The 15,328-nt window shown below is 38.0% G+C and overlaps 1 protein-coding gene across 1 annotated transcript in view; it reads right to left on the bottom strand.

The window, feature by feature from the left end:
- The window catches only part of LOC145996588 (receptor-type tyrosine-protein phosphatase S-like), a 183,369-nt gene that overhangs the window by 48,490 nt on the left and 119,551 nt on the right, over positions 1–15,328 (bottom strand). The window contains exons 25-26 of the mRNA XM_083133125.1: positions 12,781–12,977; positions 8,719–8,806 (exon numbers count right to left, since the gene is read on the bottom strand). Of these exons, the coding sequence (XP_082989251.1) occupies positions 8,719–8,806; positions 12,781–12,977 (285 nt within the window). The remainder of the gene's footprint in view (positions 1–8,718; positions 8,807–12,780; positions 12,978–15,328) is intronic.

The raw sequence follows: 15,328 nt of genomic DNA, 5'->3' as shown, positions 1-15,328 counted from the left end.
TTTTAAACGTTAATTTTGTGTACTGTGTGTATTGTTCATGCAAAATGCGTATGTAATATGTACATATTTTTGTTTAATAAACTGTACCACATACTATATATTCCTACTAAAGTTGCCTTTGTACATTACTTTGTAATACATACTTAAAGAGATGCCTGTTTTTATGAATAAATTTACTGTACAGTACTTCTTTTTGGCAAATAAACATGTACAGTTCGATTATCCGAACAAACCAGTTTTCCGAACACCCATGTCCCCCAATTACTTCGGATAATCGATGCTCTACTGTACATATATATGTATATATACAGGGTGTTTCTAAAGGTCGTTTACAACGCTTGGGAGGTGATTCCTCACACGAAAACAAGCAAAAAGTCTAAGTTCCATTTTTACGACTGAGGCTTCGTTTCCGAGATAGGAGCCTCGCAAAAGGTGACAAAGTGAACGTCACACCTGACTGGGACGAATACTATAACAGATAGAGAGGCGGTTCCAAGGGAATCATAAAGGAATCGTATGTACTCAGTCCGGAAGTCACTATGAAAAGTTCACTGCACGCATGCACAATGGAGTCCTCAAAGGAATTGGGGATTTCCAGCAAGAACAATACATGGAAAGGGTATGTAACGCAGCAAGAAAGACCGTGACAATGAGAAATGTGTTAAAGACAACACATCCCGACCTCAAACATCAAAACATGAGCACGGAACACAAAATCCGAAAAGTTGAGCACGGTTGCATACCCCAGTTACACGCGAGGAATGAACGAATCATGTCATGTGGCATACGAGAGACACACTACTCCACCAGGAGGAGGGAAAGAAAAACACAATATCAGATGATTGCGACAACGTTTATTTTTACACGCGACAACTACGTAATATCCCCCCACACACAACAAACAACAAATGCTACAATATCTTACGCACAGACAGTCCTGTCACTGTACACCAACTGAAGATGTCACTTTCACCACACAAAGGGGGTGGGGAGCAATACCAAGAGTGTTCTCACTGAGACTGCCGAGGATAATAATCACAGACGGTTTTCAAAATGTCTGCCGTTTACTTCTACGCAGAGATGACAGCGACGAATCAAGGATTGTCGAGTACGAGCAAACAAGCCAGGTGTATCTGCTACCGTCGCGGCGGCGACGTTGATGCGAGCAACGAGGTCCTCAGCTGATGTGACAAGTGTGTCGTATACGAGGGTTTTCATTTCTCCCCAGAAGAAAAAATCGAGAGGGTTGAGATCTGGCGACCTCGGTGGCCAAGGCACAGGCTCATCCCTACCAATGAACGTATTGCGAAACACGTCATGCAGGAAATGTCGTACATTACAATCGAAATGAGCTGGTGCACCATCGTGTTGGTACCACATTTCTTGCCAAAGGTACGGTCTCCAACAGTTCAGGCAGAACCTCACTAAGAAATGCATGATACGTGCGACCATTCAGGCGAACAGGGAGAATGTATGGTCCAATTAAATGATCATGTACTATCCCGCACCACACATTCACTGAAAACCTGTGCTGGTGATGGGCCACAAAAAGTGCATGTGGGTTGTCAAAGTCCCATACATGACTGTTTCTACTATTGAAGACATCCATCCTGGTGAAAATGGCTTCATCTGTCCACAATACGTTTGCCCCGAAGTGAGGGTTTGTGTCCAGCTGATGCAACAACCATTGGCAAAACTCCATACGAGGGCGAAAGTCACGAGGTAACCGTTCTTGTACTTTCTGCAGTTTAAAAGGGTGCATTCCTTCCTCTGACAACACTCGCCACAAATTCACATGAGACGTGTTTCGTGCCCGAGCGAGCACTCGCGTACTGGTGCCAGGATGTTCTGCGACCGCTGTTAACACATCTTCTGCAAACTGATGTGTGCGTACACTTCGGGGTCTTCCAACTTCTTGCCGCGGTGGTAACACTGACCCTGTTTCACGCAGTCGACTGTCCACTACATGAAAGAAGGTGTGAGACGGTAAACGTCTATGTAAAAAGCGTTCTCCATAAGACGCCTTGCCTCACGGCTATTACCACGTGCCTCCCCATACATGAGATGCATGTCTGCTAGCTGCTGGGTCGTATACGCAGCCATCTGTGTAATAGGGAGCTGGAACTGCAAAGTATTGTTTTTGTTTAACACTGGCCCACTGCACAAATTGGCCATATCACCGTACGAACACAACTGCTGATCATATCCCAGCACCTGCAACACGACTGGAACGACTGCCGGAAAGAACCAACCCTTCGAGCATTTGTTGTTTGTTGTGTGTGTGTGGGGGGGGGGATATTACGTAGTTGTCGCGTGTAAAAATACACGTTGTCGCAATCATCTGATATTGTGTTTTTTTTCCCTCCTCCTGGTGGAGTAATGTGTCTCTCGTATGTCACATGACATGATTCGTTCATTCCTAGCGTGTAACTGGGGTATGCAACCGTGCTCAACTTTTCGGATTTTGTGTTCCGTGCTCATGTTTTGATGTTTGAGGTCGGGATGTGTTGTCTTTAACGCATTTCTCATTGTCACGGTCTTTCTTGCTGCGTTACATACCCTTTCCATGTATTGTTCTTGCTGGAAATCCCCAATTCCTTTGAGGACTCCATTGCGCATGCGTGCAGTGAACTTTTCATAGTGACTTCCGGACTGAGCACATACGATTCCTTTATGATTCCCTTGGAACCGCCTCTCTATATGTTATAGTATTCGTCCCAGTCAGGTGTGACGTTCACTTTGTCACCTTTTGCGAGGCTCCTATCTCGGAAACGAAGCCTCAGTCGTAAAAATGGAACTTAGACTTTTTGCTTGTTTTCGTGTGAGGAATCACCTCCCAAGCGTTGTAAACGACCTTTAGAAACACCCTGTATATTAAAGAAACTTTGAATACGTACACAATTTAGAGTTAACATGTTGCATATGTATTTTCTTATTTTATGTCGCTCCATGTTGCATATGTGTAAAAAATATGTTGTACATGAAAGTTATACGTGTCATATGTGCAAAAAGAATAATGTTCGTCATGCATATTCTGTCTTTCAAAAATACAGTTTGTGTGCTTGTTTTCCATTATTAGTTAATATTTCAAATTATTTGTTCAAACACTAATGCTTTAGCATCGACTTGTTCCCCATTTTGCATGATTTACGACAATAATAACGTCCTTTTAATGCTACTATTGTTACTACCACTACCACCACTATATTACTATTATTATAATTGGCATGTTTGTCCTGGTACTTGACCCCTCTCCATATAAAGATTTGTGGTTTCGCCTCTGCTCACAAAGTACATTCATGCCCAGGCTCTAACCTGGAACCCCTGGCTTCGTAGTGTGTTATGTAACCATCCCACCATGGAGGTCGGCTAGTGGAAGATGTAGGACAGCTTACTGGCTCAAATTATTATCAAACACGATGAAAATGTGATAGTGTTTCACATTTATTATTTCGGTTAGAAAGCGATAAAATTTGTAGTGTGAGACGGGTTACACTAAGCATCTTATGAAATATAAATGTGAATTTCAAATCTTATGAATCATTTCTCTATGCAAACGCATTAAATATGATAAGCAACATAGGTGTGTGTCGTGATATCCATTTTATAAAGGGAAAGTGAAGTTTTAACCCTAGTGTTTGCATGATATCGTTTCCATAGCATGTTATATATATTGCTCTCAAGAATTTTAAACGGCAGTAAAAATAAATTACATTTGCAACTGCGAAGCTTACAATGGGATTGAATACATTAAGGTCATAAAATGCCATATTTCGATTGCTTGTAACATCAAAAGAAGAATTAGACGAGTAAATAGTCATTGATAAAAGTTGCCTTCCTGTGAAAATTTTTGATGCTATCAGGCGGCACCCTATGAATATAGGTTCAAGAAAATGACAAGTATAAAAAAGCTGCAGTGAAATAAATACGATTGAAAATCTCTCAAATTATTTTCTATTTATTTTCTTATATTTATAATATTACATTGTGTCTGGAGCAGACGTTGTCTGTTCAAGTACCTCATGCACAACCTAATTTTTTGACAAATAATTATGTCAACTCTTCTGCTATGGAGTGGATTCTCCTAATTTTGTTCATATATCTTAAGCCATTCTGTGAGTGGCAGAAATCAATATCAGCATAAAAAACCCTGATATTTTGGGTTTGTACACTTCTGCTCAAAAAGTGGTGGCGATAAGTGGCCCAGAGACCTCGCTTTTTCGGAAATTGGGTAAGGCGAAGGATCATTTGGTTTCGTACCATAGTCATTAAGGAAGGTATTTTTTCATAACGTAAAGAGGATACAACATTTCCCTCTATAAAACTTGATATGAAATATGAATGATGACACTGTAATCCAAGAAGTCATTGATCAATCAAAGTATTCTTATTTGTTTGTCGGGTGTCAAACACATGTATTTCAATGACACAATATTTTGCAAAATGGTTAACGTAACCAGTAGGCAAACATTGTCTGTAGTGATGCAAGTCTCTCCCCTTTGAAGCAAATAGGAGCCATGTTTTAGCAAGTAGGCCTACAAAAAATTATACAAATTTTTACACAATTCATCAAAGTGTAGATAACATGTAACCATTATTATTTAATTAATTCAATTTTTCTTGCATAACACAACATAATGGTGGTGTTGGATTCTCGTTAGATTCCTTTGTGTGTAAAAATTTGCATACTGGAAATAAGAGTACATTATGAAGCACAATTTATAAAGGACTTCCTTAATCAGTTCTGCAGAGAAGCCCAAAGTTACATATTAATCGTCTATTAACATTATTGACATGTAAATATAAAGTAGATAAAATCCCAATTAGCCTATATATGTTAAACTTCATCTTCGTATTCCTTGTTAGTCCGAAAGGTCATTATCGAAATATTGTTATTTGATGTTGCTCGAACTTTTTTTGTTCGTTGGATTTTCAAGATATCATCCCTTTCCTGTTACCATAGAATAGTTAGAACCTAACCTAACCTAACCTAACCTAACTAGTCTATGCTGTTACTTATCACTTTTGGAGGAGGGGGCAAGCGCCCCTCTGTACCCTGCTATATCTGCCAATGAAACACAATATATTAAAAATTTGCCCCCTCTAGGATTGCCTTTGCCCCCCCTAGTAAGAAATCCTGGCTACGGGCCTGCGTAGTTCTTTATTCCTGACGTGCTTCCCACTTTGTAGATGCTGCACAACCCAAGTGCGTTGGTGTTTGCCATCAACAGCAATAGAAATATCACACACATCACACCTCAGAACAGATCCATCACTCTGAATGCCGTCACCGCTAAACTGTTTAACAATGTCCTGTAGTTTCCCAATATTTACTTTATGTTTTGGCATGGTGAACAAGCAAATCCGATGCATCGATCAGTCGATCACAGACTGCAGTTACCTTGCTAGCTGAGACGGGAGAAGGAAACTAAAACAAAACAGCTTTCCTACAACAATTTGTAAACAATACAGAATAGGACAAGAAGAGCACAACTTCTAGCAATTGTTGGCACTGTTTAAAGTCTGCACGCTTACTACATTAACGTCCAAGAACTGAAGAAAGCCGATTCATTGTTGTGCGATAAACAAGAATCATGTGCCAAGAAGCCATGCCTCGAATGTGGGTGGGGTTAAACAGCGTGCGAGTTGTATTAAAAAAGATGATGAAGATGCAAAAAGGGCGAAAAGGTGCAAAAGGTTATGAGATTGTGAAAAAGGTGGAAAAGGTTCTGAGATTGTGAAAAAGGTGCAAAAAGGTGCAACCGAAACACCATGAGTAGAGTTCAATATGTGCTTATTTTGATGATGAGTCACTTTTTTACCCATTTTCACACAAAAAAATTTAAGGTGCAGCACCTAAAATTCCTAGCTCTGACTATTAAACAAAATAAACATATCCCTTCTAATAGCACATTAAATCATTACCAGAATATTAAGTGTATTCCTGTACAAAGGAGTCAATTTTTGCTTCTCAAATATTTACAACAGAATTAATTGATTTTCCGTGAATTGCATAACTAACAGGATACTTCAGACTTCAGAAAGTGTCGTGTCAGTATATAAACTGTAAATTTCGTGTTTAAGAGTCTATTTCGCATTTTGCAGTTCATTTCGCACCATTTCGTGGCAAAACAGGATAGGAAAATGCACTTCACACCTTTCAGAAACATGAAAAATTAACATTAGAATGTGTTATTTCACATTTCGTGTTTTCGTCAAAAACGAAATATGCATGCCTCTAGTCATTAGTCATCTTGCGACACTGACGTTCCTGGTGGAGCATCAGCTAAGCAGAATAAGCCTGCTAAGTGGTAACGAAACCTCCACAGTTTTTCTTTATATTGATGTCTTGTCTGATTTTCTATCATAAATAGTAACGTCATTATAACTGTGTAAAGTTGCACATTCACTTTGAATTACCCTGTATATCCATGATAGAAAAGGTATGAATAAATATTTCCTAACTTATTATTTCTATGGCTCTCTTTTACACCACCTCCATGTTAGCTTTGACTACCAGTCTTCCACTTTCCATAGAATTCTTTGCCGGGTTTGATACCCGGTGGAGGCACATAGTGGTTCGGATCCCACTTTAAACTGTAGTTCCAGTCCCGATTAGCCTTACTGTGCATAAAGGACTTAAAAACCAAATCAACCAACCAACCAAATCCATAGAATTCTTAAGTGGTCACCCAATATATTCAGAGGTGTCTACATCAAACCTTGAATCCTAATGGATGATTATTTGCAGAGGAATTATAATTAGTCACATCAGCTCCACTTATGGAAACTAGTGTGTGTCCCCAATGGTGTAGTGGTAATGTCGTCGCCTTGTAATCAAGGGGTCCTGGGTTCCATGCCCAGTGGAGGTACATGGCACAGTGGTTCGGATCCCACTTTAAACTGTGGGTCCAGTCCCAATTAGCCTTTCTGTGCATAAAGTGGACTTAAAACAACAATTAAATCAATCAATTATGGAAACTAGCCTTACCTGTATGACAAAAATGCTACAATGCCAGGGGCCCTGGTTCAAATCCTGGAATGGGTGTTCTTTGTGAGTGTCCCTTCATCATGTTATCACTCATCATCATCATGATTATTGCGATTAACCAAGAGTGACAGAAGAGCAACGCTAAATGAAGACTAAAATTGGTAAACGCTGTAAGTGCCACAAGAATTCAAACACTGTTTTCCACGTTAAACTGTGAAATGTGCCATGCTTGATAATGTGGTAAACGTAAAAAGTGGCTGGTAGCCATCTAAGTAGTACAAAGGGCGTGTACAAAGGCACTAATGTGAACGTTCGTATGGGCTGATGTGCTGAACGATGCAATTTCCCAACACTTTTGCTTTTGGCACTTACAACGTTTACCACTTTTAGTCCTCAATAAACAAAAATTAAATCAAATCTATGACAAAAATAAAAATATAATAAAAGTACATTATTTTTATTATTAATTCTACCAGAGCTAACCCTAGGTGAGTGCAGAGCATGGAGCACACAATATACATGCTACCTATAACCAATGTTTTTTAGAGGTTTATAATAATCATGGATCTTTTCCTCTAAGTCTGAAGCACTGGTATCCTATATGATCACAATATATGCAATATTACAAATAATAATTCATTTATATATTTCATAATATTACCTAAGAGAAATAAGGCTAATAAAAGTTTCTGAACTATTGTATATTTTCATTTCTAATGCACCACTGGTCGGGAACAATCGTAGCTCAGGAACTAATTGCAATAGAGAGTTGAAATCAGTTTTGTTCTCTTTGGGCAACAGGACTTTTAGCAGAGGTGAAATATATATACAATGTAGCTATCAATAAAGACAGTTAATGAAAGAATAAAAAGAATATCAATTAAGAAAAATAGTATTTGGTATGCACCTGTACCCCCCACAATTGGCAAAAGTTAATGAAAAATTTAGTATATAGCAGTGGTACATTCCTACAACAATGCAAAGTTTCGTTGAAAATAGTTTGATACTTCTTGGGAGGCAAAAAATAATAACAATGTGCAAGACGTCAATGTTGACAACTTATGGAAACAATTTTTGGAATTTTGCTTCAGCATCGGTCATATGGATGCTGGATGCAGCAAATTTGGAGGGAAGCACGAAAAGAGACTAATCTTTAAGGATATGTAATGCTTGTCCCCAATTTTGAGAAAAAAATTGAAATTATTCGACATTTTCGAAAACCATAATTCTGAAGAAATTTTGAAAATTGGGCATTTGCTCCTGAACCTCTGATTGTCACACATTGTTAATGTGTTCTTTTGTTCTCATTATTACATTTAAAAGTGAAATATATCAGAAATGATGAGTGGTTGAGGACTTATAGCCGATTTTATAAGATCTGTCCCATCATACTCACGGGAAACAAAGGACCTTTTTTAAACTCCCCTTGTTAATAATAGTAACAATTGATACAGTATATTGTTTTGTAAATCAAGTATGTTACACATTCATATTTATACTAATGAACAATAAAGACAGAACTTTAGTTTTCAAGAAATGGAACATTAATTGCTAACCATGTGGTGCTGGGAAAACCTTTTTCCATCCATCCTCAATGGGTCTACAGGATCTTTTCTCATCTGACAACTAAAGTTAATACAAGACATAAAAGAAGGTCTACTTTATGGTTATACAAATTCACAGTATTTTCAAAACAATATATGCCCTTATATTCTAATGGAACTTACAAGCCAGTAAATTTCCATAGCGGTTCTTGGGTTTGTTTTCTGGTAATTTCCCATAATCCCAGGACTTGGTTTGCCCACGAGGGAACAGCTGGAAGGAAAATATGCAGCATCACTGATTTTCTCTCTAAACTCTTAATTAAATTCATATTGCCATAGGAACACAAAATGTACTTACTTATGCATGTAATGGTATATTTCATTTGATTAATTTTGGTAACCAGTATCAGCATTTACATCGGAATCGTTATCCCAATACATAAGTACATTTATTGTGTATATTAATATCTTACCACATCTAAAGTCCCATATTGTTGTTGGTGGGAATAACATTCCATTCTCCCAACTCTCATATGAACTCACAGAAGTTCATTCTAGTGTTAGACCAAAAGTGTTTCATGCAATATTTGTAAATGTATGTGCACTCAATTTGCAAGTATTGAAAGTTTTAGTTTGAGAAGAGCCATTCATTTTGCTTAGATTCAGCTTTCCCCTACTTGGAGTAAATATGTGTTCCATTTCCACATCAGAGTTATGACACTTATATAATTACTAGGGCTGAGCTGATGCCACTTCGAAACAGTACCGATCCCAATGCCGATACTCTTATCGATTCCCACTGATACGGATCCCGATACTTGAAAATTGCAACAATTAAAATTTGTTCAAAATATTGATCAATATTTTTGTGTAAATATTCTTCTCCAATTATATGCATCAATTTACCAAGAAAATTGCTTTAGAATTTTCAAGAATTACATCAGAATATTTAAACAGATGTTATGTAATCACAGAATATGCTTTTTTGTTAAAAATAAAAAGAAAGTTTGAATTTTGCATAATTTTCAGGATAATTAGACTCCACGAAAGTATCGCGTGGTACTTTTGCAGACCCTGTGAAAGACCAAAATGCCGGCAAAGTATCGGCTGATATTGGTAGATGAATTTCAACCGATACTCTCTGATCGGTATTGGCTCAGCCCTAAAAATTATGCCTTTAATTACGCTATAAATGTGCAGAGGGATAGTATTTTGGAAGGTTCAAAGCCACCCTGTTTTGTATACGTCAAAACAGAGTTTGTAAAACAGTGACAAGGAATGTAGTTTCTAGTTTCTATTTCCCTGACTGAACTTTCAGAAAGGTTTGACCTCCATCTGCTTGCCCAATCAGTACACATGCTGCATTGTACATTTTGCCACATTATACATCCTATCTTCTTGGTAAGAATACAATTTTTCCACGATTTAAAGATTTTACATCTTGGTCTGCTGAAAACTCGAGGATCAACTGTACAAAACTGTAATTTCCACTTGGATAAAGTCAATATATTTAAAATTATGTAGGTTGGACTAATATGAAATTTTAGATCACAATAGATACACCAATATAAAATTTTAAGTTTTTTAGTCCACTTTATGCACAGAAAGGCTAATTGGGACTGTTCCTACAGTTTAAAGTGTGATTTGAAACACTATGTGCACTATGTGTCTACACCAGGCACCCCTTCAATGGGCTGGTGACTGATCTTACCCCCCCGAAAATTCCAACTTTTTTCTTTCCAATCTGCACATTTCAATGTTTTAAGGTGCCTGAAAGTTAATTTAACATGTGGAAACCACAAATAAGTGAGATGTTTATTCTCAAAATGTGGCCACAGCATGTCTAATTCTTCACATGCCGAACCACTTACGTCAGTTTTTGAAGAAATTTTCATCATGCATGCAAGAAATCAACGGCAGATATTGAAGGATAATGCATAATTACTATCACCATGGAAAAAAGTATATTTTTTAAAAAAAATAATGTCTTCACATATTTCTTGTTCTTCATAACTCATGAATGTATACACAGGCTCACTATTGAAGAAATCGTAAATTTGAAATATCGTAGAACAATGTGACACCATGTTTGGTTGCACACTTCCCACTTGCGATGTTCACTTCAATGATATTTATGGCAAGAGAAACAAACCTAACAGGCCTAACCTAACAACGTAGGCATTCCTTGTGCATGACATTGTAAATCATACCTCATAAAATCGCTAATTATTTGCTTACAATGCATCTCCGCATACTAAAAACAACAAGAAACATTCATATGAATAACAATCTTTCCAACCCACTAAAAATTTTCAAGTTTCTCGTGGGGGTACCGACAGTCGCATCACCCCATTCAATACAAGACAATGATGAAATATAAAATTTACCAAGGGTAATAAGTGATTTCATACCAATCTGATACAATATGATAAACATTTCCCAAAAAATGTAAATGATTCCTTCATTGTCTTGTTTAGTGTGTAACAAGGATTCTAATAACTTTTGACTCAGAAAAAGAAGCTGCATATTTAGATCAGTCACTTGGCAAAACCCAGACACATTAATTTCTATTAGTGATGAAAATAAAACAAGTGGCAGATTTAGGTGCTGAGCTACAGGCTATTTATAGATTTATCAGATTTATAACACTATTTGAAACTTTACCAATAAAGTGATATGTGTTTATAGACAGATACTGAAAAATTGCAAATTAATCTCTGGCATTTTGATTTCCTAAGTGGTAGTTCTATTTTAAAAGTATTTAGATTGGTCGGAAAACTATGAGACTGGCTGAGTGAATGGAACTTATTTCAAGTTAGGCAAAAAGCAACTGCTGACCTTGGCCTGTTGTCAAACAGAAGGGCAAAGTCTTCCTGCAAGTTGGTGCCATGGGGTGCATGGTATTTCCCAGTAATGCTGGGTGTAACATGGATAAGTGAGGTGTGCTCCTGCTGTTGTGTCATCATGAAATATGATTATCATGGACAACTTCGTTCTTGTGGAAAGAGGTTGTAACAACATCAGTGACTGTGAATCAATTATGCAGTGTGTGGAAATGATGATCCATCTTCCATATCAAGTCTGTTCAAAGCTTGTAACTTGAATAATTTCTTTAACAGAAACAATGGTCCATTTTCTTTAAAAATTAGATACAATGCACACAGTCACTTGTAACTTTTTCTTATTTTTTTCTTCCACCTTATGAAACTCTCAGACAGAGATTGTTTAAGTTCCCTCTTCTGTTTTTCATTCTAAACAGATGTGCACTTGTGAAATTTGCTCTCCCTGTGATCCATATTTTTATCATTAAGCTTTTCATTATTTTTTGTCTTTAACCCTTTAACAAAAGCTATATCAATGTTCATTGTATTGTCCCTAAGAGCACCATGATTTTGTATTTCTGAGCAGTACAAGCATATTACTCCCCCTGAACTGTTAGACAAACGCCATTGGCAACTCACCATTCGGTCACGACGTAAACAGTCAGGGGGAGATATTTTCCTGGCAGTGAAGGAAATTCTCAATTACAAGCTGGGAAAATACTTTAATGAGAGAGGGAAATCCCTCGTCTTCCCCATTAATTTGAACCCTGTTCGCTGGGAGCATGATTTCAAGGACTAAACCAGGTTTCTTCCTTGGGGAAACAGCTGGAACCTCTAATCTGGGATGTTGATGGTATCCTGTTGTTGGAATGGCTCCCCATGGCAAAAAGATTAACAGTTACAGGTACTGTGACCAGCTCCATTATATTCATTGGAAAATTCAACAAGGAAGGCCAGGGAAATAGGACAAACGCATTTTTTACATGATAATGCCAGGCTCCATATGTCTTTAAACAGTAGGTCAAAACTACAGGAACTCGGGTGTGTCATCCTCAAACATCCTCCATACTCGCCAGACCTTGCAACTTCTGATTGTGTATATGTTTGACAGCATGAAAGAGTCAATACATGGCCAGAAATTCACTGATGCTGAATCCTTACAGGTGGCTGTCCACTCCTGGTCGTACCACGCCAACAGACTGGTTCCATGAGGCACTTATGAAGCTTCCCGACAGACAGAGTTGATGTATGGAGGCAGAGGGAGAATTCGTCCAGCACATCAAAACATCTCAAGTTTCTGCTATGGGATCTTGATGTCCAAATCAGGCATGTCTCATTCTTTTCCGACCAACCAAAGTGTATATATAATTGTCAATTACAATCAGTGCACTACCATTAAAGAGGTTACTTTGTCCGCACTTACCGCATGCTGCCGCTGCAGCTCCCCTGACTTGAGGCTGGTTTCCACGTAATGCTCCAATTCATTGATTCTGATCTTGCAGCTGAGCCTCTGACTAGGTGCTCTGGCTATTTCATGTTGCTCCCCTCTGAGACTCACATTCTCTTCCTCCAGAATCTGAGTAATTCTCGATGGATCCGATGCTGGTACTACATCTGGTTCTAGAAATGAGAACAAAATGTGTGAAGCAATGACCATAACACGAGACAATTTGGCAAGTTTAGAGCCACTTGGTGGTGCAATGATTCTCCAACTCACATTTTTGCCACGTAGGAAACTCAAACATAAACTGTAATGGAAAACAACTCGAGCAGGTTCCAAGACATGGGAAAAGTAGAACCAGAAGTTTGAAATCTTGTCCCAAAAATAAATGATGCATACTACTGTGGCAAAAGTCATGGCAACTATATTTTATCTCAAAGTTAAATGGTGGTACCACAATATGATGTCCTGGAGAACCTGGCACCTGTAGTATGTGATGATCACTAGATAGCAGTGTGATCAATTCATTGTTGAGTCAACTGTGAACCTGCTAGAATGTGGGAACAGTGTTTGTCTATCAAAAATTCCTCGAGGGAGAAATGTCGGAAAATGCCACAGGGAACAGGTTGATACTGTGGAGAATTGTATCCAACCATAGTATGTGCATCTTTTGTTCCTGTATTCTTTCTGACATATGACACAATGCTATGTTTAAGGTCTACCCTATACCTGGTACATAATTGGCATTATTCATACAATTCACAGTATCAAACACTGCCCCCTCCCTTTGTATATTTCTGACTTTTGTTCCAGTCTTGCATTCTCATGAAAAAAATAGTTGACATGACTTATGCGCCTGCCCCAACTCTCGTATTAATTGAACCAGACAATATTTGGAAAATAAGAAAGAGGAATGACGATCAACAAAACTTCAAATACATAAATCAGTGATAGAACTAATAAGTGAAAGATGGCAGATAAAAGAGAAAAAAGCTTGGTAAGAATAACAACAGTAGAAATGAAGTGCTGCCGAAAGATAGTAAGAAAAAGTAAGTGTAAGATATGAAAGAATAAGGGAAGAGGCTGGAGTAAACATCTATTTAAAACCAACTCATGAAAAGACAAATGAAATGATTTGGTCACGTAACCAGAATGGAGGAGGAATGGAAACCCAAGCAGTTATTGGAGGCAAAACCAGAAGGAAGAAGGACCAGGGGCAGACAAAGGAAGTCATACGATGACATGGTGGAAGAAATAGGAAGAAAACAAGGGGAGACGTTCCAAGAAATAGAGAAGATGGCCAAAATAGAGGAGAATGGAAACAGTGGGTCGAGGCATCCCCAATGCTGTAAAGGCATAAGGAGTAGAGAAAGAAGAAGAAGAAATTCTAGGTTTGAGCCCCAGCTTGGGAGTTCCTTTGTGACCATACTTTTCATCTTCATATGATCCATTCTCATGATGAGTCAAGAGTGATAGAAATGTGGGCCATTTTTCCCCAACAATCGAACTAGAAATATTATGACCACCAAAAGGAACTTTACCATTCAACCCAATACAAGTACCTGATGCAGAATAAGGAAGAAACACATTTTAAAATTTGCAGTTTTAATGTGATATTAAATTGGTGATTTACAATAATAGGCCTCAAAACAAATATCATGTGGATGTTGTAGATGAACTATTAAAAACATCAAATTGTTTTTGACTCCTCAACATGATTTATGTTCTATATTATGCTTTCAAGACAAATGCTTATTTTCAGTAAGGTATTACTTTTTAAATAATAAAGTATCTCATATTGTTATAAAATATATGAAGTAAATAACAGTTAAGATTTGTCCTGTTAAAATATATACCTCTTCTACTTGCTGCACTCCAATTCAGGTTAACAAATAGTAGTTGATAGTATTATTGAAAATATTATTTGGCTTTGTTGGTAAAATTATAAGCCTTCAAACCTTATTTTGTACTGAAGCATAACTCTTTCCTCTACATGAAAATATTCCAAATTTTGGGGAACTTATGAAAGGCAACCTCTTTCAACATTCATCCTTTGAACAAATGCATCCCCATTCCTCCTTCCAGCACAACTTGCTCCCAGCCCAATGCAAAGCCTTCAAATCCCTCCATGTGAACCTTGATATCAAAATCATCCCTGTTGACAAAGGGTCCAACACAGTGGTCATTAATTGCTCAGAATATGTGGCGGAAGACTCCCGCCAGCTTTCTGATTATTCCACCCCAACAAAATCCATGAATTTGTTCTTTCAAGAGGCCCCCTGATGGTCTATCCAACTCCACCCCATCCCTGACAATCCCCGCACCCCAATCTTCTCCCTAAATTCACAAACCTAACAACCTTGGGATACCCATTGTGTCCAGCTACAATTCACACACTGATCATATATCAGCCTTCGAAGACTCTCGCCTTCAATCTCTTGTCCAAGCCCTTCCCTCCTATCTTCGTGACAACAACCACTTCCTTGATATAATCCATAACCTTCCACCTCTATCCTTGTCACCATTGACG

This window comes from Lepisma saccharinum, chromosome 12 (genome assembly GCF_977018435.1).
Source record: "Lepisma saccharinum chromosome 12, izLepSacc3.1, whole genome shotgun sequence".
Lineage (NCBI taxonomy): Eukaryota > Metazoa > Arthropoda > Insecta > Zygentoma > Lepismatidae > Lepisma > Lepisma saccharinum.
This window is presented reverse-complemented; position numbering and strand designations above follow the sequence as displayed.